At 43.8% G+C, this 20,996-nt stretch overlaps 1 protein-coding gene across 3 annotated transcripts; it reads left to right on the top strand.

The window, feature by feature from the left end:
- Nucleotides 1–12,914: 12,914 nt before the first annotated feature.
- Nucleotides 12,915–20,511, top strand: clmnb (calmin b). Of its 3 annotated transcripts, none has more exons than XM_080882983.1 (10): nt 12,915–13,170; nt 14,005–14,066; nt 14,144–14,239; nt 14,634–14,717; nt 14,827–14,919; nt 15,020–15,246; nt 15,502–15,695; nt 16,746–16,828; nt 17,695–18,986; nt 19,721–20,511. In XM_080882983.1, exons 1-10 carry the CDS (start codon nt 13,104–13,106, stop codon nt 19,845–19,847), a joined length of 2,325 nt encoding a protein of 774 aa, XP_080739109.1. In that variant the 5' UTR covers nt 12,915–13,103; the 3' UTR covers nt 19,848–20,511. The 3 variants fall into 3 exon arrangements, with proteins under 3 accessions (XP_080739109.1, XP_080739110.1, XP_080739108.1); XM_080882982.1 differs by having other exon boundaries at nt 12,916–13,170; nt 19,718–20,511; XM_080882984.1 differs by lacking the exon at nt 14,144–14,239 and having other exon boundaries at nt 19,718–20,511.
- The last annotated feature ends 485 nt before the right edge of the window (nt 20,512–20,996 follow it).

The raw sequence follows: 20,996 nt of genomic DNA on the forward strand, positions 1-20,996 counted from the left end.
TTGAGTCGCAGGTCTTTATACTCTCCTCTACAGGTGTGTCTGCAGGAGTGTTATGGGCTGAGGTCAGGTTTGACAACCGGTTTGATGGTTTCATGCGTGTGCCCGTTCAGGTGTGCTCGGGGCATGCTAGTTCATGTGTGGAAACACACAGGGCGTCAGAGGGGTTATATGAGTTTATGTGTTTTTAACTGGGTTTTAATTTAATCAAACCATAGGGTTTTTTAATTAAACTATTTTTATCACTTAGGTGTGTCTCAACATTCAGTTATGCAGACATATGTCTTCTTAAAAGCAATTCTTTGTTTTGCGGGCGGAGTGGAAGCTGTTTTGGTTCCAGTGTTGGGAAGGTTACTTTTAAAATGTATTCCATTACAGATTACAGATTACATGCCCCAAAATGTATTCTGTAACGTATTCCGTAACGTTACTCAATGACAGTAACGTATTCTGAATACTTTGGATTACTTAATATATTATCATGCATTTTTACAACTACGTGAATGTACTATTGCTGTGATTTATTACTATTACTGAAGGTCCACGGCTCTGAACCGTAGTTAAGGGACCTCTGACTAATACGTCAGGTTCGTGTCGGGCTCGTAGCCGAAAAATAGCTTTACTTTGTTGTCTGGGTCAACTTTGCTAGCAGAGACAGAGAGAGGCGTTGAAAGGCTGCTTATTGTTTCGGAGGAAAACACGAACACAGCGTACAGTCGAGTCTAAATAGCTTACTTACAGCTGGGCTCGTCAGGCTCTCTGTTTGGCTGCAGTGGTTATTATTATATTTACATGCTTCCAGCTCCCGTTTCTGCTCGATGACAGCTCGTACTTTTCCTTTTTCTCCCTCCTCGCTCACAGACACATAACGTGTATGGCAGTCCATTCTCCCTGCAGCACGGACTACACTGCCTATGATGCTACATTCTTTAGAGCTATGCTTGTAGCATTCTGCCTGTTAGCTTAGCACAACAACAACAACAAAAAGGCGCTCTCTCACCCAGGAAACACACAGAGAGAGAGCGTCACCCTGTAACCATGGCAACCATAACGCTGCCGGCTGGAACAACAGAACGTAGCTGTCAAACAAAACCCAAACAGTCCTGACCCGCCACAACATGAAACAGGAAAGTACCGCCGTGTAATCCATTTATTTCAACAAAGTAACTGTATTCTAAATACCACCTTTTTAAACGGTAACTGTAACGGAATACAGTTACTCATATTTTGTATTTTAAATACGTAACGGCGGTACATGTATTCCGTTACTCCCCAACACTGCTTGGTTCACAGTGCACCTTAACAAAGAGGGGCTGCTTTTCATTTACATCTAGTCAAAAGTGTTGGTGTTTTAGTCACACTAATTTTGTGATTCTGACAATATCTCAGCTTGCAGTGATGCCATTTCATTTCATCAAACCACTAGTTTTAATTTAACTAGTTTTTATGCATCTACTGGGGTTTCTTTCCAGGGTTGATGCGATCGTTTTATTTAAAAATCGGGATTTCAGAATGTTGAACTAAGAGTGAGACAAAGCCAGCTAGTTTTTAACACAGTAAATGGTCACAAATAACATTCAGTCCTTTAGAAAATAAATGCTATTGGGCTACTTCTAAAACACGTTGCACACCATGTCACCTTTCCCCCCCAAAGCAACCAGTATCGCTCTTATCAAGCTAATCGTGTTTTAATCACACTCATTTTGTGATTCGGATGTCACACCTTGCAGCGATGCAAGCATTTTATTTATTTAAAAACGGATCAAACGGGCATTTCTCCTGTAAGGGGTTTCATGGTTTCAGAGTAGTTTTTAACACAACAGATGGTCGCAAATAACATTCAGCTCTTTAGAAAATAAACGCTGCAGTGATACTTCTAAAACCAGTCGCCCAGACCCGCTCCGTCTTTTCAGCAGCTGGCTAATTGTTTGAATGTGTTCAGGATTACAAAAGCCCACCGCGGGTATCATTTAATTGTTGGGATTCCTTAGGAAAAGGTAAAAGCCGGCAGGTGTACCAGTCGAGCAAGGTCTCGCCTACTTTCTGAAGTAAGGTTCAAGGTTCAAGGTTCTTTATTTGTCACATGCATAGTTATACAAGTATAACACACAGTGAAATGTAGCCTGACACGCTCCTCGACATGTGCAAAAAAATTGAGGGGGGGGTGTAGAGGAAGAACATTATATATATGTAGTATATACATTGGGTGAATGTGCAGTAGTAGCAGCAAGCAGGTGAATTCTGTACATTAATATGAATAGACATCTGACTATTTTACAGGATAGACAATATAAACATATTTAAAATTAAAGGAATTGAAATGTACATTGTGCCTTGGTTTAGTGTCTGGAAGAGTCCTGTCTCAGTCAATTATAGATGATGTGAGAGGGCGGGTGTGTGTGTTTAGAGCACGGATGGCTTGGGGATAGAAGCTCCTCTTGAGTCTCTCTGTCCTTGCCCGGAAGATGCGGAACCTTCTACCAGTAGCCAGCAACAGCGGTCCCTTAGGCCTGTCTTGGCCAGTTACACCGGATCTGAGCAACTGCGTGCCCCACCCTCATTGTTTTAAACTTGCACAGCAAGGTGATGCCCTGCAGGTGTATAACCCCCCCTCCCCAGACTTATAGGCAGGAAACAGGAAAGGTATCGTAGATTTAAAGACACATCTTCATTGAAGCAAAGGGAACTCACTAATTATGAGTAGCCACAGTTTAGGGACACTTTCTCAAATAAAGAGGATTTCATCATCTGCAGTTGGTGAAAAAAGTGCCACATTAAAAACAAATCAGCAGATCCACAAAGTGTGGATACAGACTCTTTTCAACTATAGTGGTAGACGTACGCTTCATTACTTATCAACATACGTTTCAAAGGCTTGCATTAGAGTGCATTGGTGCACACTTGGGCATCTTTTATTTAACATGGTTATACCACTGTGAATTTTGCTATATAATATACTTAAGAGTCTATCATATGTTTGACATCCAGCAAAAAATTCAAAAAAATATATTTTTAAATCAGTAACTTAGCAAATGAAATGTTTTTTGGACAACAAATGAGTCACGTTTTAAAAACAGTTTGAATAATCTGCGCTGCCAGACAGACATTTATGAAGCGCTGGCTATAACACACATGCTTACCGTGTGAAAGGACCGCGGACGTCTTGGAGCAGAGAACCTCGTTGTATTGTCGCTTTTCTCTTATGCATAAGCAGCGCTGGCTGGTCATGAACGCTCTGTGTGGGTAGAAAATGGTCTGCACCGGCGCTGGTCCTGACACGAAATGGCAAGGGTCTCACACTCTCAGGAGCGCTTCATATAGGACCGGGTGCTTCCAAAAACAATAGATGGGGTGCCTATAAGTCTGGGTGGGGGCGATACACCTGCAGGGCATCACCTTGCTGTGCAAGTTTAAAACAATGAGGGTGGGGCACGCAGTTGCTGAGATCCGGTGTAACTGGCCAAGATAGGCCTAAGGGACCGCTGTTGCTGGCTACTTCAGAAAGTAGGCGAGACCTTGCTCGACTGGTACACCTGCCGGCTTTTACCTTTTCCTAAGGAATCCCAACAATTAAATGATACCCGCGGTGGGCTTTTGTAATCCTGAACACATTCAAACAATTAGCCCCGCTAGCTGTTCCCCGGCAGACCCCAAGCAGCTGGGGAAAGAGGGCGGCTGGGTCACGGTGAGGAGGAAGCATAGTCCTAAACAGAAGCCCCAGGTACACCACCAACCCGTTCATGTGTCTAACCGTTTTTCCCCACTCGGCGACACACCCGCCGGGGGTCAAACTCTGGTAATTGGTGATTCTGTTCTCAGACATGTGAAGCTAGAGACACCGGCAACCATAGTCAATTGTCTTCCAGGGGCCAGAGCAGGCGACATTGAAGGAAATTTAAAACTGCTGGCTAAGGGTAAACGTAAATTCAGTAAAATCATAATTCACGTCGGCAGTAATGACACCCGGTTACGCCAATCGGAGGTCACTAAAATCAATATTGAATCGGTGTGCAACTTTGCCAAAACAATGTCGGACTCTGTAGTTTTCTCTGGTCCCCTCCCCAATCAGACCAGGAGTGACATGTTTAGCCGCATGTTCTCCTTAAATTGCTGGCTGTCTGAGTGGTGTCCCAGAAACGATGTGGGCTTCATAGATAATTGGCAAACCTTCTGGAGGAAACCTGGTCTTGTTAGGAGAGACGGCATCCATCCCACTTTGGATGGAGCAGCTCTCATTTCTAGAAATATGGACAAATTTATTAAACCCCCCAAAATATGACTATCCAGAGTTGGGACCAGGAAGCAGACTTGCAGTCTTACACGCCTCTCTGCAGCTTCTCTCCTCCTGCTACCCCCCCAAAAACCCATCTCCATAGAGACTGTGTCAGCTCCCACACAGACAAAAAACAAACTAAAAACCAGCAACAAACAACTTAAACATAAACAATTACAAAGAAAGAACAATACAGTATCCACATCTGAACCAAAGAGTAAAACAGTGAAATCTGGATTATTAAATATTAGGTCTCTCTCCTCCAAGTCTCTGTTAGTACATGACTTAATAATTGATCAACAAATTGATTTACTCTGCCTTACAGAAACCTGGTTGCAGCAGGATGATTATGTTAGTTTAAATGAATCAACACCCCCGAGTCATTCTAACTACCAGAAATCTCGAAGCACAGGCCGAGGGGGAGGTGTGGCAGCAATTTCTCACACCAGCCTATTAATTAATGAAAGACCAAGACAGACTTTTAATTCATTTGAAAGCCTGATGCTTAGCCTCATCCACCCCAGCTGTGAAACTCAGAAACCAGTCTTACTTGTTATCATCTATCGTCCACCTGGGCCTTACACAGAGTTTCTGTCTGATTTCTCAGACTTTTTATCTGATTTAGTTCTGAGCTCAGATAAAATAATTATTGTGGGTGATTTTAACATCCATGTAGATGCTAAAAGTGACAGCCTCAACATGGCATTTAATCTGTTATTAGACTCAATTGGCTTCTCTCAAAATGTAAAAGAACCCACCCACCACTTTAATCACACTCTAGATCTTGTTTTAACATATGGCATAGAAACTGAACATTTAACAGTGTTTCCTGAAAACCCTCTCCTGTCTGATCATTTCCTGATAACATTTACATTTACAATAATTGATTACACAGCGGTGGAGAGTAGACTTTATCAAAGTAGATGTCTTTCTGAAAGCGCTGTAACTAAGTTTAAGAATATAATCCACCCACTGTTATCATCTTCAATGCCCTGTACCAACATAGAGCAGAGCAGCTATCTGAACGCTGCTCCAACAGAGGTCGATTATCTTGTTAATAATTTCACCTCCTCACTACGTACGACTCTGGATACTGTAGCTCCAGTGAAAACTAAGGTCTCTAATCAGAAGTACCTGACTCCGTGGTATAATTCTCAAACACGTAGCCTAAAGCAGATGACTCGTAATCTGGAGAGGAAATGGCGTGTCACAAATTTAGAGGATCATCATTTAGCCTGGAGAAATAGTTTGCTGCTTTATAAGAACCCTAACCCTCCGCAAAGCCAGAACATCTTACTATTCATCACTGATTGAAGAAAATAAGAACAACCCCAGGTTTCTCTTCAGCTCTGTAGCCAGGCTGACAAACAGTCAGAGCTCTTTTGAGCCAACCATCCCTTTAACGTTAACTAGTAATGACTTCATGAACTTCTTCACAAATAAAATTTTTATCATTAGAGAAAAAATTACCAGTAATCATCCCACAGATGTAATATTATCTACAGCTACTCTTAGTACCATCGATGTTAAGTTAGACTCTTTTTCTCCAATTGATCTTTCTGAGTTAACTTCAATAATTACTTCCTCCAAACCATCAACGTGTCTTTTAGACCCCATTCCTACAAAACTGCTCAAAGAAGTCCTGCCATTAATTAATGCTTCGATCTTAAATATGATCAACCTATCTCTAATGATCGGCTATGTACCACAGGCCTTCAAGCTGGCTGTAGTTAAACCTTTACTCAAAAAGCATCTCTAGACCCAGCAGTCTTAGCTAATTATAGGCCAATCTCCAACCTTCCTTTATATCAAACATCCTTGAAAGAGTAGTTGTCAAACAGCTAACAGATCATCTGCAGAGGCTTATTTGAAGAGTTTCAGTCAGGTTTCAGAGCTCATCACAGCACAGAAACAGCTTTAGTGAAGGTTACAAATGATCTTCTTATGGCCTCTGACAGTGGACTCATCTCTGTGCTTGTCCTGCTAGACCTCAGTGCAGCGTTCGATACTGTCGACCATAATATCCTATTAGAGCGATTAGAACATGCTGTAGGTATTACAGGTACTGCACTGCAGTGGTTTGTATCATATCTATCTAATAGACTCCAGTTTGTGCATGTAAATGGAGAGTCCTCTTCACACACTGAGGTTAATTATGGAGTTCCACAGGGTTCAGTGCTAGGACCAATTCTGTTTACATTATACATGCTTCCCTTAGGCAGCATCATTAGAAGACATAGCATACATTTACACTGCTATGCAGATGACACCCAGCTCTATCTGTCCATGAAGCCAGAAAACACACACCAATGAGTTAAACTGCAGGAATGTCTTAAAGACATAAAGACCTGGATGGCCGCTAACTTTCTGCTTCTTAATTCAGATCAAACTGAGGTTATTGTACTCGGCCCTGAAAATCTTAGAAATATGGTATCTAACCAGATTCTTACTCTGGATGGCATTACCTTGGCCTCCAGTAACGCTGTGAGGAACCTTGGAGTCATTTTTGACCAGGACATGTCCTTCAACGCACATATTAAACACATATGTAAGACTGCGTTCTTCCATTTGTGCATCATCTCTAAAGTTAGAAATATCCTGTCTCAGAGTGATGCTGAAAAACTAGTTCATGCATTTATTACTTCCAGGCTGGACGACTGTAATTCATTATTATCAGGAAGTCCTAAAAACTCACTGAAAAGCCTTCAGCTAATCCAAAATGCTGCAGCAAGAGTCCTGACAGGGACTAGAAAGAGAGAGCAGATTTCTCCTGTTTTGGCTTCCTGTTAAATCCAGAATTGAATTCAAAATCCTGCTCCTCACATACAAGGTCTTAAATAATCAGGCCCCATCTTATCTTAATGACCTTGTAGTACCATATCACCCTATTAGAGCACTTCGCTCTCGCTCTGCAGGCCTACTTGTTGTTCCTAGAGTATTTAAAAGTAGAATGGGAGGCAGAGCCTTCAGTTTTCAGGCCCCTCTTCTGTGGAACCAGCTTCCAGTTTGGATTCAGGAGACAGACACTATCTCTACTTTCAAGATTAGGCTTCAAACTTTCCTTTTTGCTAAAGCATATAGTTAGTGCTGGACCAGGTGACCCTGAATCCTCCCTTAGTTATGCTGCAATAGACGTAGGCTGCCGGGGATTCCCATGATGCATTGAGTTTTTCCTTTCCAGTCACCTTTCTCACTCACTATGTATTAACAGACCTCTCTGCATTGAATCATATCTGTTATTAACCTCTGTCTCTCTTCCACAGCATGTCTTTATCCTGTCTTCCTTCTCTCACCCCAACCAATCACAGCAGATGGCCCCGCCCCTCCCTGAGCCTGGTTCTGCCGGAGGTTTCTTCCTGTTAAAAGGGAGTTTTTCCTTCCCACTGTTGCCAAAGTGCTGCTCATAGGGGGTCATATGATTGTTGGGTTTTTCTCTGTATCTATGAAGCGCCTTGAGGCGACTTATGTTGTGATTTGGCGCTATATAAATAAAATTGAATTGAATTGAATTGAAAAGACGGAGCGGGTCTGGGCGACTGGTTTTAGAAGTATCACTGCAGCGTTTATCTTCTAAAGAGCTGAATGTTATTTGTGACCATTTACTGTGTTAAAAACTAGCTGGCTTTGTCTCACTCTTAGTTCAACATTCCGAAATCCCGATTTTTTCTTTCTTTCTTTCTTTCTGTTCCGTTTGGCTCTTTTGCATCAGAATTGTTGTCTAAAGGCAAAGGAAGATGCCCAACGGATTTACTTTACCACATTGACCATCCCAGCCTTGCCGTAATGGTCCATTTGATTCACCTTTTATTGTTCATTTTATTTTCATTTGCTGAATACGGGACAGACTTGACTGGGGGAAAGAGAAACAGCTGAGAAGAGGGATGGGGGAGAAGGGCAAAAGACAAAAACCAACAGAACGGGCAGAGAAAAAAAAATGCATATATCGATCACCTGGATCACCTGCTGAGAAAGAAAAAGAAAACAAGCAGAAGAGAACAAGAGTAATAGAATAAACAACATCACAATGATATATGGGAATATGACTGTAAATACTAAATATTAAACATTATTGTGCAGCACATAAGATCAACAGAACACAGTGTGCTTTGAGGTAGGAGCCAAAAAGGGTGTAGTTTGTGGGTGTGATCACCCGTGTGTACACCTGTGAGCATGGACGCGCTTGTTTTTTTAAAAGGTTTCTCCATGTAATGATCTGCTAGAGGGTGTGGGGGGGCCACAGCCCCGTCCTCCAGGGCATGAAGCAGGTGTGGAGGAGATCAAAACTCCAGACATCCAGAGGCCCCCAGAACACAAGAGACCAAGGAAGACCAACAGAGGGGCAGCCGCGCCACTGTCCCAGAAAGAGCTGAGGAGAGTCCCAGATGAGGGCTCACTCAGCAGCCGCGGAGCAGAAGCCAGGGGGAGTTGCAGTGACGCGCCCGTGAGCTCCGCCGGCAGCCAGCTGCGCCTGAGTGACCGAGCCCCAGGCCGAGAGGCCGGGGGCACCCCACCTCCGAAGTGGCCCGAGCGAGCCCCAGGCTCCAGGCCCCGATAAGCGGCCGCCAAGGAGTGAGCCAGTGTGTACCTGGACGCCCATCCCCAGACACAAAGAACCACCAACGCACCGATGTCTGAGGGAGTCCGCCACCGGCAGGGGAAGTGGTGGTGGGCGGAGATAGGCCTCCAAACCTTGGAGGGCCTGAGGTGTCCCCAGAGAGGTGGCGCCTGATACCCAACCTGACATATAGACACAGACATACAGGCACACACAGACACAAACATCCATTCCCACCCTCATGCTCTCATATACACTTACTCCACACTCACCCAACGTGGAGACAGACATAAAGAGACGCTGTACACACGATCACACTCCCCAAGCGTACTCTACAAACCGGGTCTAGGTACCCTTGCCCCTGGAGGGGGGAACTGCACCCAGACCCAGGTGGTGTTACCCTTTTCCCTGCGGTGGGGGGAGGCAGGCCGCCCCGACTCCGCAGCAGCAGGGAGGCCCCACACTCCAGACCGCAGTCGGACGGCCAACTCCTCCTCCTAGCCCCCCCGCTCCAGCAGGTCGCAGAGAACGGGGGTGAGAGAAGACTCCAAACCTCCCTCCACCCGCTCATTGTAGTGTTGATGCATGTGTGTTCTAAGGTGTAATTAAAACCCAGGAGGGCATGGAGCTACAGTGGGGCAAAAAAGTGTTTAGTCAGCCACCGATTGTGCAAGTTCCCCCACTTAAAATGATGACAGAGGTCAGTAATTTGCACCAGAGGTACACTTCAACTGTGAGAGACAGAATGTGAAAAAAAAAATCCATGAATCCACATGGTAGGATTTGTAAAGAATTTATTGGTAAATCAGGGTGGAAAATAAGTATTTGGTCACCTCAAACAAGGAAAATCTCTGGCTCTCACAGACCTGTAACGTCTTCTGTAAGAAGCTTTTCTGTCCCCCACTCGTTACCTGTATGAATGGCACCTGTTTGAACTCATCATCTGTATAAAAGACACCTGTCCACAGCCTCAAACAGTCAGACTCCAAACTCCGCCTTGGCCAAGACCAAAGAGCTTTCGAAGGACACCAGGAAAAGTATTGTAGACCTGCACCAGACTGGGAAGAGTGAATCTACAATAGGCAAGCAGCTTGGTGTGAAAAAATCAACTGTGGGAGCAATCATCAGAAAATGGAAGACATACAAGACCACTGATAATCTCCCTCAATCTGGGGCTCCACGCAAGATCTCATCCCGTGGGGTCAAAATGATCATGAGAACGGTGAGCAAAGATCCCAGAACCACACGGGGGGACCTGGTGAATGACCTGCAGAGAGCTGGGGCCAAAGTAACAAAGGTCACCATCAGTAACACACTACAACGGCAGGGAATCAAATCCCGCAGTGCCAGACGTGTTCCGCTGCTGAAGCCAGTGCATGTCCAGGCCCGTCTGAAGTTTGCCAGAGAGCACATGGATGATACAGCAGAGGATTGGGAGAATGTCATGTGGTCAGATGAAACCAAAGTAGAACTTTTTGGTATAAACTCAACTCGTCGTGTTTGGAGGAAGAAGAATACTGAGTTGCATCCCAAGAACACCATACCTACTGTGAAGCATGGGGGTGGAAACATCATGCTATGGGGCTGTTTTTCTGCCAAGGGGACAGGACGACTGATCCGTGTTAAGGACAGAATGAATGGGGCCACGTATCGTGAGATTTTGAGCCAAAACCTCCTTCCATCAGTGAGAACTTTGAAGATGAAACGAGGCTGGGTCTTCCAACATGACAATGATCCAAAACACACCGCCCGGGCAACAAAGGAGTGGCTCCGTAAGAAGCATTTGAAAGTCCTGGAGTGGCCTAGCCAGTCTCCAGACCTCAACCCCATAGAAAATCTGTGGCGGGAGTTGAAAGTCCGTGTTGCTCGGCGACAGCCCCAAAACATCACTGCTCTCGAGAAGATCTGCATGGAGGAATGGGCCAAAATACCAGCTACTGTGTGTGCAAACCTGGTAAAGACCTATAGTAAACGTTTGACCTCTGTTATTGCCAACAAAGGTTATGTTACAAAGTATTGAGTTGTATTTTTGTTATTGACCAAATACTTATTTTCCACCCTGATTTACGAATAAATTCTTTACAAATCCTACCATGTGGATTCATGGATTTTTTTTCACATTCTGTCTCTCACAGTTGAAGTGTACCTCTGGTGCAAATTACTGACCTCTGTCATCATTTTAGGTGGGGGAACCTGCACAATCGGTGGCTGACTAAATACTTTTTTGCCCCACTGTATGTGTAATGAGAGTGTGAGTAATGTGAATGTCTAAGTTGTGGGATAAAATTGAGGCAGAGGCAGCCAGAAGGGGACAGGGGGGGTAGCCTCCTCTGCCACCCTGGTGACATACCCCTACTCCAAGGCCCTGCATGTGTGGGTGGTTGTGGTGGAGCAGGAAGAGGGGGGCAGCTGGAGATGGGGAGGGAAGGAAGGGAGGGGCAAGTGACCCCTCCCTGGGGCCAGCTCCCCCGCTGACCCCAGTAGGCACCCCCATACTCCGCGACCCGCCAGGGAAAGGGGGCCCAGGCCCATCCGGACCAGGGCCCAGTGCAGCAGCGCCGCCCGGCCCCACAGAGCCCGGGACAGTCCACCCGACCCCACCGCAGAGAAAACTGCACCCACCCCACCATCCACTCATCTTCCAGACTACATGAGACAATAGACGCCCAGGCTGAGATCCCGATTTTTAAATAAAACGATCGCATCAACCCTGGAAAGAAACCCCAGTAGATGCATAAAAACTAGTTAAATTAAAACTAGTGGTTTGATGAAATGAAACGCTTGTGAACATGCTGACATTACCCATTCAGAAGAAACTCCCATTTGTGGCGTTTTTAAAATAAAATGCTGGCATCACTGCAAGCTGAGATATTGTCAGAATCACAAAATTAGTGTGACTAAAACACCAACACTTTTGACTAGATGTAAATGAAAAGCAGCCCCTCTTTGTTAAGGTGCACTGTGAACCAAAACAGCTTCCACTCCGCCTGCAAAACAAAGAATTGCTTTTAAGAAGACATATGTCTGCATAACTGAATGTTGAGACACACCTAAGTGATAAAAATAGTTTAATTAAAAAACCCTATGGTTTGATTAAATTAAAACCCAGTTAAAAACACATAAACTCATATAACCCCTCTGACGCCCTGTGTGTTTCCACACCTGAACGCGCACACGCACGAAACCGGTTTGGTTGGCCGCCATCTTGGACTAATGCCCCCTTATTACTACTGACCTCAGCCCATAACCCTCCTGCAGACACACCTGTAGAGGAGAGTATAAAGACCTGCGACTCAACTGTGTCAGACATGCTGTGTGATGTCAGGTCTGTGGACGGATCAACACAGTTACTTTACTGGGTGGGACGTGTTTAACCACAAAGCTTAAACAAACCAAAACTAAACTATTTCTATGATTAAAAAGTGGAATCAGTGGAGGGCACAAAGAACACGTCATGTACCCACGAGGAAACAGCTACAATATTTAGATGAAATGCAAATAACAACATTCACAATATTTACATCATCTTCACTGTGAAAGACAACACCAGGGTGTCCCAGAAAACGGATCAATTTTTTGATTATAAAGAATTAAACGCTTGTTGAACAAAGTTATTATAGTTTTGTATTTCTGTGATAAATATTTTTTAGCTTAATTTTTAATTGTTTCTGTCTTAGTTTTGGATTTTTGGAAATGAATGAATGTAGTAATTTTGCAAGATAAAAGACATTGCTGCAGGAAATATTAGAGGTAAATTCCAGTGCTATCAAACTTGACAAACACTTTGTCAAATCTCTCTAAAAAGATTTGTAATTTTCTGTTTTTCTTTCTTTGACTGATTAATACATCACAGGAACCTTGGCTTCCTCTGCTCGTACCTTTACCCTGAGCCAGGTGAGCTATGAAGAAATATGTGTGTTTACTTTAATGAATCATTCACCTATGAGATCTTCTGAACGACATCCTTATACGTGAAAACAGAAACCACAGCGAGTTCTTACATGCAAACAGACCCCTGGACATGGAGTGACCACCACTACATACAGGATTTCATAAACCACAGACTTGCAGTCGGGTTCACGCTGTGCTTGTGGGAGTGGTGGGAGAACGCGTCAGAGGGAGGTTTCAGCGTGTTGGGGCAAGATACACCGCCTCTCTTTTGCCTTTACTTCAACATGAGTGTTTAAGGAAACCGTGGAGTGCCTCTGATTGCTGACATTTTGACTTATTCTCACTTTTATCTTCATAATGGATCATGTGCCAAGAGTCTAAACGAGAATGCAGGACAGCTGGGATTCACAGACAAACTCAGCGAGCGAGCTCAATGATAAATACACATCTCAAGGTACAGTCTCATCCTGGTGGGTTTTACTTAAATAACTGTGTATACAGGCCACCTTTGAAAAGAATACAAAAAGGACCATCATTGCTCTCCTGCTTCCTTGACTGCATTCTTAGGGAATTTTCCAGGTAGGTATTCTTGGCTTCGTGTCATTCGATTGCCCAATCATTTAGTGTTTTAGTATCAAATTTTTAATTATTATAAAAATGTTCCTTCTCCAGCACTGTTCAGTTGGGTTTCATGTAAACTGTCTATCTATAAAATAGAGTATGGACATTTAATTACTAAATACCTCAATATTCTGCATTCTTCTTAGATTAACACTGACACAACTTTAAAAACCAGCTGCGTCATATCCTGCCAATCTCTATCCCGCTCTGATGTGCCGTGACATAGACACAGGTCACTTGTTGTTAAAAGCACCAGGGCATTGGACGTGGATCTTTTGCGTCCTTGTGCTTGCAGGGTGGGGCCTCGTGGATCAGAATAATTCTGGTGCCTCCTGTGGATACTGATTGGGATCATGTTTGGGAGGCTAGGTCAGTGCCTGGGGCTATTATTCTTTCTTCTGTGGCCAGTGGGGCACAGTGTCTCGCTCCTGCCAGAGTGCTGTGGGTGTGCACAGGTTACTTAGTCCACTGCAATGTTTAGGGTGGCTAGTGAGCGCTAAAAGCTAATCGATTTACTAATATTTGTCACAATAACAACCATACGAATAAAACACCAACGATTTCCCATTACACAGCGTTCCATTAACGTTATGCTGATCACTGCTGATGCCATTTTCATGTTTTATTTAAATATTGGTGTACCAAGGCCCTGTTTTCTCTTCCTCAGATGAACGAAAAGCAGTGCAGAAGAGAACCTTCACCAGGTGGATGAATGTGTTTCTGCAGAGAGTAAGGCACAAATCAGTTCATCAGATCACTCTGAAAAAAATGTGCTTATCAATGAGGGTCATGCTTTTCCCCCCCAGCGGGACCCTCCTATTGAAGTGCACGACCTGTTCACAGACATTCAGGATGGCAAAATACTCATGGGCCTGCTGGAGGAGCTGTCTGGGTGCAGACTAGTAAGAATCATGCTGTTCAAGAAAGATTTAGCCAAAGCCTGTTTAAATTTGGCCACTGCAAGCGTAGCAGGAGTCCTGGAAGCAGAGACTCACCAGGAGACGCTGGAGCACAGTTCCTGTGAAAAAGAGTTTGCTGTCATGGCCAGAGACAGGAAATGTTTTAATTACTGCTGATGTCATTTCCTTTGTTTGTTTAATTAGTCTCAAGCCTAACGCTTAGTCGAAGCCAAGCCAGCAGTGTCTCCCAGTTTACTGTCTTCATGCTGAGCTGTTGGTTGTAACGTCATTGTTCAGGGTTGCTATATAAATGGGACCAGTCTTCTTAACAGCAATAAAATCAACCAGCTCATTTCCCTGAACAGTGATGATGTTTTTTCTCGTCTAACTTTGTTAGCTTTATAGGTTTAGGTCTTCCTCTCATCGCATCTTCAGACTGAACAACATTTCCAAGGCCTTGGTCTTTCTGGATGACAGACATGTGAGTGTTTCCTTGTAGATTCAGTGACATTGCTCTGACATGTATGAATGACATGATTTCAAATCAGGAATAACAAGATTGTGATCGATGTTTCCTTGTTATCTGCCAGGTAAAGCTGCTTGGCATTGATGCTTCTGGAATTGCTGATGGTAAACCATCTGTTGTTCTTCACCTTGTTTGGAGCATCATCTTGCACTTTCAGGTTGGATTTATCATCTATGAGTCAAATGTCTTAATGTATTATCTTACTTCTTGCCCAGCCATTTATCACCGACTCACACCTCTGTGTTACTCCTACACAGGTAAAGGAGGTGATGGGAGGCCTCCAGAAGCATTTGTCTTCCAGCCTTTCCGCCTTGTCAATGAGCAGTTATCCATCCTCTAATGACCTCTCACCCCAGCCAAGTGACCCTGGCACATACTCTTGCAGCACTCTGCCAAGTAAAGGCAGGAAGGCTGGCAGGGAAGCAAAGTATCATGGGAAAGCAATCAAGGTGCTCCTGCAATGGGTCCAAAGATGCACATCAAAGTGAGCATAAAAAGATCAAAACACTTACAAAGTCATGTAATTAACACTGAGCCCAAACATATTCCCACTCAAACAATGAAACAAAATGTCAGCAGGTTACTTTATCCTCTGAGCTCTAATAGGTGGTAAACGTATCCTAACCCTACATCAGCCCAAAATTAGCTTTCTTGTTAGAAATCAGAATAGTTTTAGATTGAGCTGGAATGATGGCTCACACTTGTCATTTAATTAAATGGCATTTTAAACTTTTTGCAGGTACGGGGTGGACGTGAAGGACTTTGGGAAGAGCTGGAGGAGCGGCTTGGCATTTCTTGCTTTGGTTAAGTCCATAAACCCAGTCATGGTTGACCTGAGGGAAAGCTTTCATCGAGATCCAGTGGAAAACATCCGGCAGGCTTTCATGATAGCCCATCACAGCTTGGATGTACCGCCACTGCTGGAGCCTGAAGGTAAAAGATTTCTCATATTAGGTGAAAAAATCACCACGTTGATTATGTGCCCAGAGTGATGAGAGATTTCCTTTCAGTTTACAGCAAACTGTAAACATGAGAACAAGTCTTCTATAAATGCATATATGAAATTCAAGCCCAGGGGGCTGACAAGACAAATGGAAATGATTGAATGTTTCTCTGAGGTGAGCGTATAGTGGACGGAGAAAAGGCACAAGCTGGTGCGCAAAAATCAACAGGATACAGGAAGCTGTCAGACAGCACAGGACAGCCCCCACAGCTCCCACAGCCCCCACAGCTCCCACTGTCACGCCCCCATTCTTGCAGCAAGAAGATGACGTACACAGTGTTACGCTTATGAATGAAGGGCCCTGCTTATACAACAGCATGGCCCTGAGTCAGGACTGTTATTGAACCAGTTTACTTACAGAACCAACCACGGACCTATTTATTTATTTGAAGAGTTCAGAAAAACGTCCTGACTCAGGAACATGAAAAATGTATAAAATGAGAGTCATGTGGACTCACATTGTCTCTAGAGAAAGCCACAAATATCACATTTTAAACCTCTTGCAATATTTAGTTAACATAAATTTCAAATAAACCCAGACCTGACTCAACCAACCATCCCCTAAACCAGGAACCTTCACCTCCACAGGGCCACACGATATGCAAGTTATTATTTTGAGGGCCCACGTGGTACATATACAGCATGTTTCCAAGCAGTAAAGGGTATATGTGGTTCAGTCCCTGGCTGCCACTGTCTGCATGCCAAGCATCCTTGGGCAACATACTCACCGCTGGCTGCTCTCTGATGCATCCATCACAGTGTGAATGTTAGTGAGCACTTAAAAGCATAGAAGGCAGTGCTTGTGTGATTGTGTGAATGTGGCTACAGGAGAGTAGAAACGCACCAATCAGCCCATTTATATGTTCTTACAAGCCCCTAGCTTTGTTTTACACACACACACACGCGCGCACGCACACACGCACACACACACACGCTTATGTTTTTAAGTGTTTTATGATTTTTTTAATCGTTCCCTGCAGATGTGACGTGCACTTCACCAGACGAGCAGTCCATCATCACCTACGTCTCCATGTTCCCAAAGTGTCACTCAGGCATAGATGAGGTTAGTGCAGCACAAGTTCACCTTCACTACAGTCTCACTACAGCGAGGTAGATATAAAAAAAGAAATAAATAAATGCATTTATATCACTCAGTTATTCTTGAAACTGCCACCGGCCGCCCGTCATCTTAGCTCAGAGACTCAGAACAGGTGAAGCAGAGCGTCGCTGTTTCATAAGATAAGATAAGATAACCTTTATTAGTCCCACACGTGGGAAATTTGTTTTGTCACAGCAGGAAGTGGACAGTGCAAAAGTTATGAGGCAAAAATTAGAATACAATAAGAATAAATACAGTACACAACTGTACAGAATAGAATAAAATAAAATACTATATACAGTAGAATAAAATAAAATAAATATACAATAAGATAAAAATAGAATACCAATACTATATACAACTGAGTAAAAATACAACGATGACAGAAAGGATTATTGCACTTAGTATTATTGCATATGTATGGATGTGTGTGCTTGATCAGTTAAAGTCTTTATTATGGAGTCTGACGTAGCAAAGTCCTACTGTGCTCCTGAAAGTCTGAATCTAAAGGTGTCTTTGTTTAGAAAATGTAGTTTAGTAATAGTTTTTTAAAAAAAATAAGTGACATCATTGTACAAATGAGTAAAATAGTTTTTGAGGGGATTTTTACGTAAAAACATTGATTTTCAGAACAATTACAGACTTCTGTGTAACGTCTGTTGTTACAGTAACAGATGGATAAACATATCTGTTCATAAATGACGTACTGAGAAGGATTAACGAGATATAAATGACAAAATAAGCACTTACTAATACCTTCATAGTGTGACATTATTACATGCTAGCAGTATTTCTTTGGTTCTGCTATCACTGACATGCTTATATTACAGGCTCCCACACCAGATATTGACGTTCCCGAGATTCCCAGTTTTGGATCACTTGAGTCAGTCAGCTTTGAAGAGACTGACGCTGATGTTCCAGAAGTCCAGGTGTTGCTGAAAGGCTTGGAGAAGAGCAGCGAGCAGCTTCTGTGGAAGCGTTGGTCTCGGAGATCTTCAGGAAGTCCCCGCTCTCCGTCCTTTCACACAAATGGAACAGCTACCTCCGACCAGCCTGCTGGGACTGCTTCAGACTCACATTACAAAAAAAGGAAAGGCAGTGCACGAAGCACTTTACAGCCACCCAGTCCTCTGGATGCTGGCATAGTCAGCCAGGAGGTCCAGCTGTGGTTGGACAGTGGACTGGATCAAGGCTACGACAAGCGACGAGCACAAAGCTGCTATTCTTTAAGCTCCGAGGAAGGAATCTACAGCTTACCATCGCTGGATTCAGATGAGGAGGATGCATATAGCTACATCCTAGAGCTGAATAAAGATGTGTTTCAACCATATAATCAGCTGAAAAGACAAGTACCAAAGGTCAAAGAGGAAACAGCAGAGGAAATGAAAGAAGAATCCAAATATCAGGAAGGCTCCTTTTTACAAAAGGCTGATTTTGAGCTTGAATCAGCCCAGTCAGCGGTGCACAGGAAGTTTGATTTTGACAAAAATGAAAGAAATCTCAGCAAAATGACACACGGTGGAGCAGCGCTTGACTTTAAGCCAGAGGGTGAAAGTAGAAGCACAGAGGAGCATGAAGAGCAGCGGGCTAATAGAGGACAGAGCAATGATGATGGTGATTATTGTGAGGAAGAAAGGGGGAAAAAGATGGAAAATGCAAAAATGTTCAAGAATGGGGTCGACAAAACAGAGGACAATGCAGCGGAAGCAACTGTTGAAGTGGCCCGTTGGCAGGAAGACACCGAGGACGGAAGAGATGCAGAGCTTTCCAAAAAACGTGGACAGGTGGGAGGGCAGGATGTAGGGAATGCAAGCCAAGATGCTGCTGTGATGAAAGAAGATGGGAAGAGCCAGAAAAGCACAAATTCAGAAAGTTTTAAGGGTGAAGTAAATGGAAAAATAATAACTGATGAGGCTGCCTGTGAAGTCAGAAGTGACACAGAAGAAGAAAGTGGCAGGAAGTGTAAAGAAGAAAAAGTGAGAGACACTGATGAAGTTAAATCAGCAGCTGGAGAGGAGATGACGACAACAACGACAGAGCACGATGGGGAGGAGAGTCCCAGAACACGCCCACTCGGAGGTGTCTGGCCTCCTGCCTGCAGGTCAACCCCTCGGTCACCCAGGTAACCATTTATCAGCAGAAACATAATTCACCACATTTGCCAAGACTTCCAGTTTACTGTGACTCAGTAATAACACTGGTAACGGAGACAAGTTCGTTAAATGTCTGGAACAACGCGACTTCCACACAGATGATGAGCATCGTTTCCTTTTACAGCTGCTGTTCACTTGCTGTGTCTCTTGTATTGCAGCATAAAGCGAGTAAATACTGTCGCATTACTGTCAAAGGGTCTTTGTGCAAACAGCAGCCTGGTTTGGAAAGCGCTCAGTCACAGTGTGATCATGGCCCAGAGGAGTATTTCTATAGAGGCTGTTTTTCAGTTCAATAGTGCCACCTACTGATGAAGGGGGGGGCTCCCTCTTCATGTCTAAAGCACTTACCTGGCTAAACAGTATCGTCACACTGAGAAGTTTGAGTTATTAGTGTTTTTATATATGAAATATGAAACATGCTTCACTTTCGAGCGTGTTTTAGGATTTCTATTAAGTCACAGGGCTGCTTAAAGTTAACTTAAAGTCTGATGAGCCAGTCCCAGGATGCTATTTATTGTAATCTAGCCGTAGAAAACAAGGTAAAGAGTTAACATGGATATGATATCGTTAAAGCTTCTGTTTGGATAAACACTATAAAAAGATATCTGCATTTGAATGTAGTTTTTGCTACTCCCGATTTCGATGTGCTTGCTTCAGTGTGTGCAGAACCTTCACCTCACACTCCTTCGTTTGTCTCCAGCAGTGACGAAGGATCCCTTCTTCAGCCTTCAGCAGCCTCTTGTGGAGTGACCCTGTCAGAGCTGGAAATGCTCTTGGTCTGGTGGGTCCTGCTGTACTGCTGCCTCATCCTCAGTCAGATGAACCTCTGAGTCACTGCAGCACAAGCTTCTTATTCCGACATGCTCATGAGCCCAGTTGCCACTAATGAGGCAAACAGGGACACATAAGGCTGGACCAACTCTTCATCTGTGACACAGTTTCCTAAAGACGCCATTTAAGCAGATCCACAGAATAATCTGATAAGACTCAGGGCCGTAGTTTCAGATAAAGCTAAATCCTGTAATCCCCGTTGTTACACAGGCTTTCAGCTGCTCGGTCTTGCACCGCACTTATTATCAGAAATGGTTTGGGGGCTTTTTTTTTTTTTTTTGCTGAACACATGTCCAAAAATTGATTTTCCTAGTAAAAAGACTCCTTTTTGAAATTCACTTGACAAAATCAACCACACGGTGGCACTGCAGCATCGCAGCGACCTTCTTATTTGTCTATACAGCATTCTGTTGCCTGCTGAAGATCCCGTGTGACCTGCTGTTTAATTAGAAGCTGTATTGACAAGTGAAGATTAAGCTGATAATACTTAATGAGCACTTTGGCATTTCACAGACTCTTACTGTGTCACTTATGGCTTAGACTGTGGACCGCTTTATTGTCTTCATCTCGGATGCTGCCTGAGTTCAAGCTTATTTTTACCACAGGCTTTCTCCGGGATAATTTTTGTGACCATCTGATACAAACAATAAACCAGCTGCTTGATGTGTGTGCATGTGATCCACTCATCAACATAGAATAGATGTTGTCATTTTAAGCAGTTTGGACTTTTAGGTAATGCTTGTTGGAATACCACAGTGACAACAGAGCGACACAGAAGTATGCATTAGTTACATAAGTCATCAAAATCCACGTTGAAGAGAAAGTGTAAACTTAAACCTTAAACACTTAAACACTTAAAGTTGGGGGTCGAGTGAGTATTCTCTGTCCTCTCTGCCCCCAAATACTCAAACATTCACTGCTGGTCAAATTCTAAGAATTTAAAAACACACTGCCGTTGTTTGCTTAGAGCATTACCCCTGAGTCGAAAGCTCAGCCCTGGAGATCGATATACTTTCAACACCGCCACCCCCACACCGAGCCACGAGAACAACACTCCCCCAAAGCAAGGGGTTTGTTGGTCTTATGTACGGTCAAGCCAGGATAGCGAGAGAAGCAGCAACGATGCCTGCTGTGTGTAGTTTTATATA

Source organism: Rhamphochromis sp. 'chilingali', assembly GCF_963969265.1.
Source record: "Rhamphochromis sp. 'chilingali' genome assembly, chromosome: 5".
Lineage (NCBI taxonomy): Eukaryota > Metazoa > Chordata > Actinopteri > Cichliformes > Cichlidae > Rhamphochromis > Rhamphochromis sp. 'chilingali'.

Bases quoted from the DNA above. Each gene is read 5' to 3' on its own strand.
- clmnb (XM_080882982.1), top strand. From the start codon at position 13,104: ATGCAGGACAGCTGGGATTCACAGACAAACTCAGCGAGCGAGCTCAAT. The intron at 13,171-14,004 runs GTACAGTCTCAT...TCTCTTCCTCAG, and splicing joins TGATAAATACACATCTCAAG to ATGAACGAAAAGCAGTGCAG. The intron at 14,067-14,143 runs GTAAGGCACAAA...TTTCCCCCCCAG, and splicing joins TGAATGTGTTTCTGCAGAGA to CGGGACCCTCCTATTGAAGT.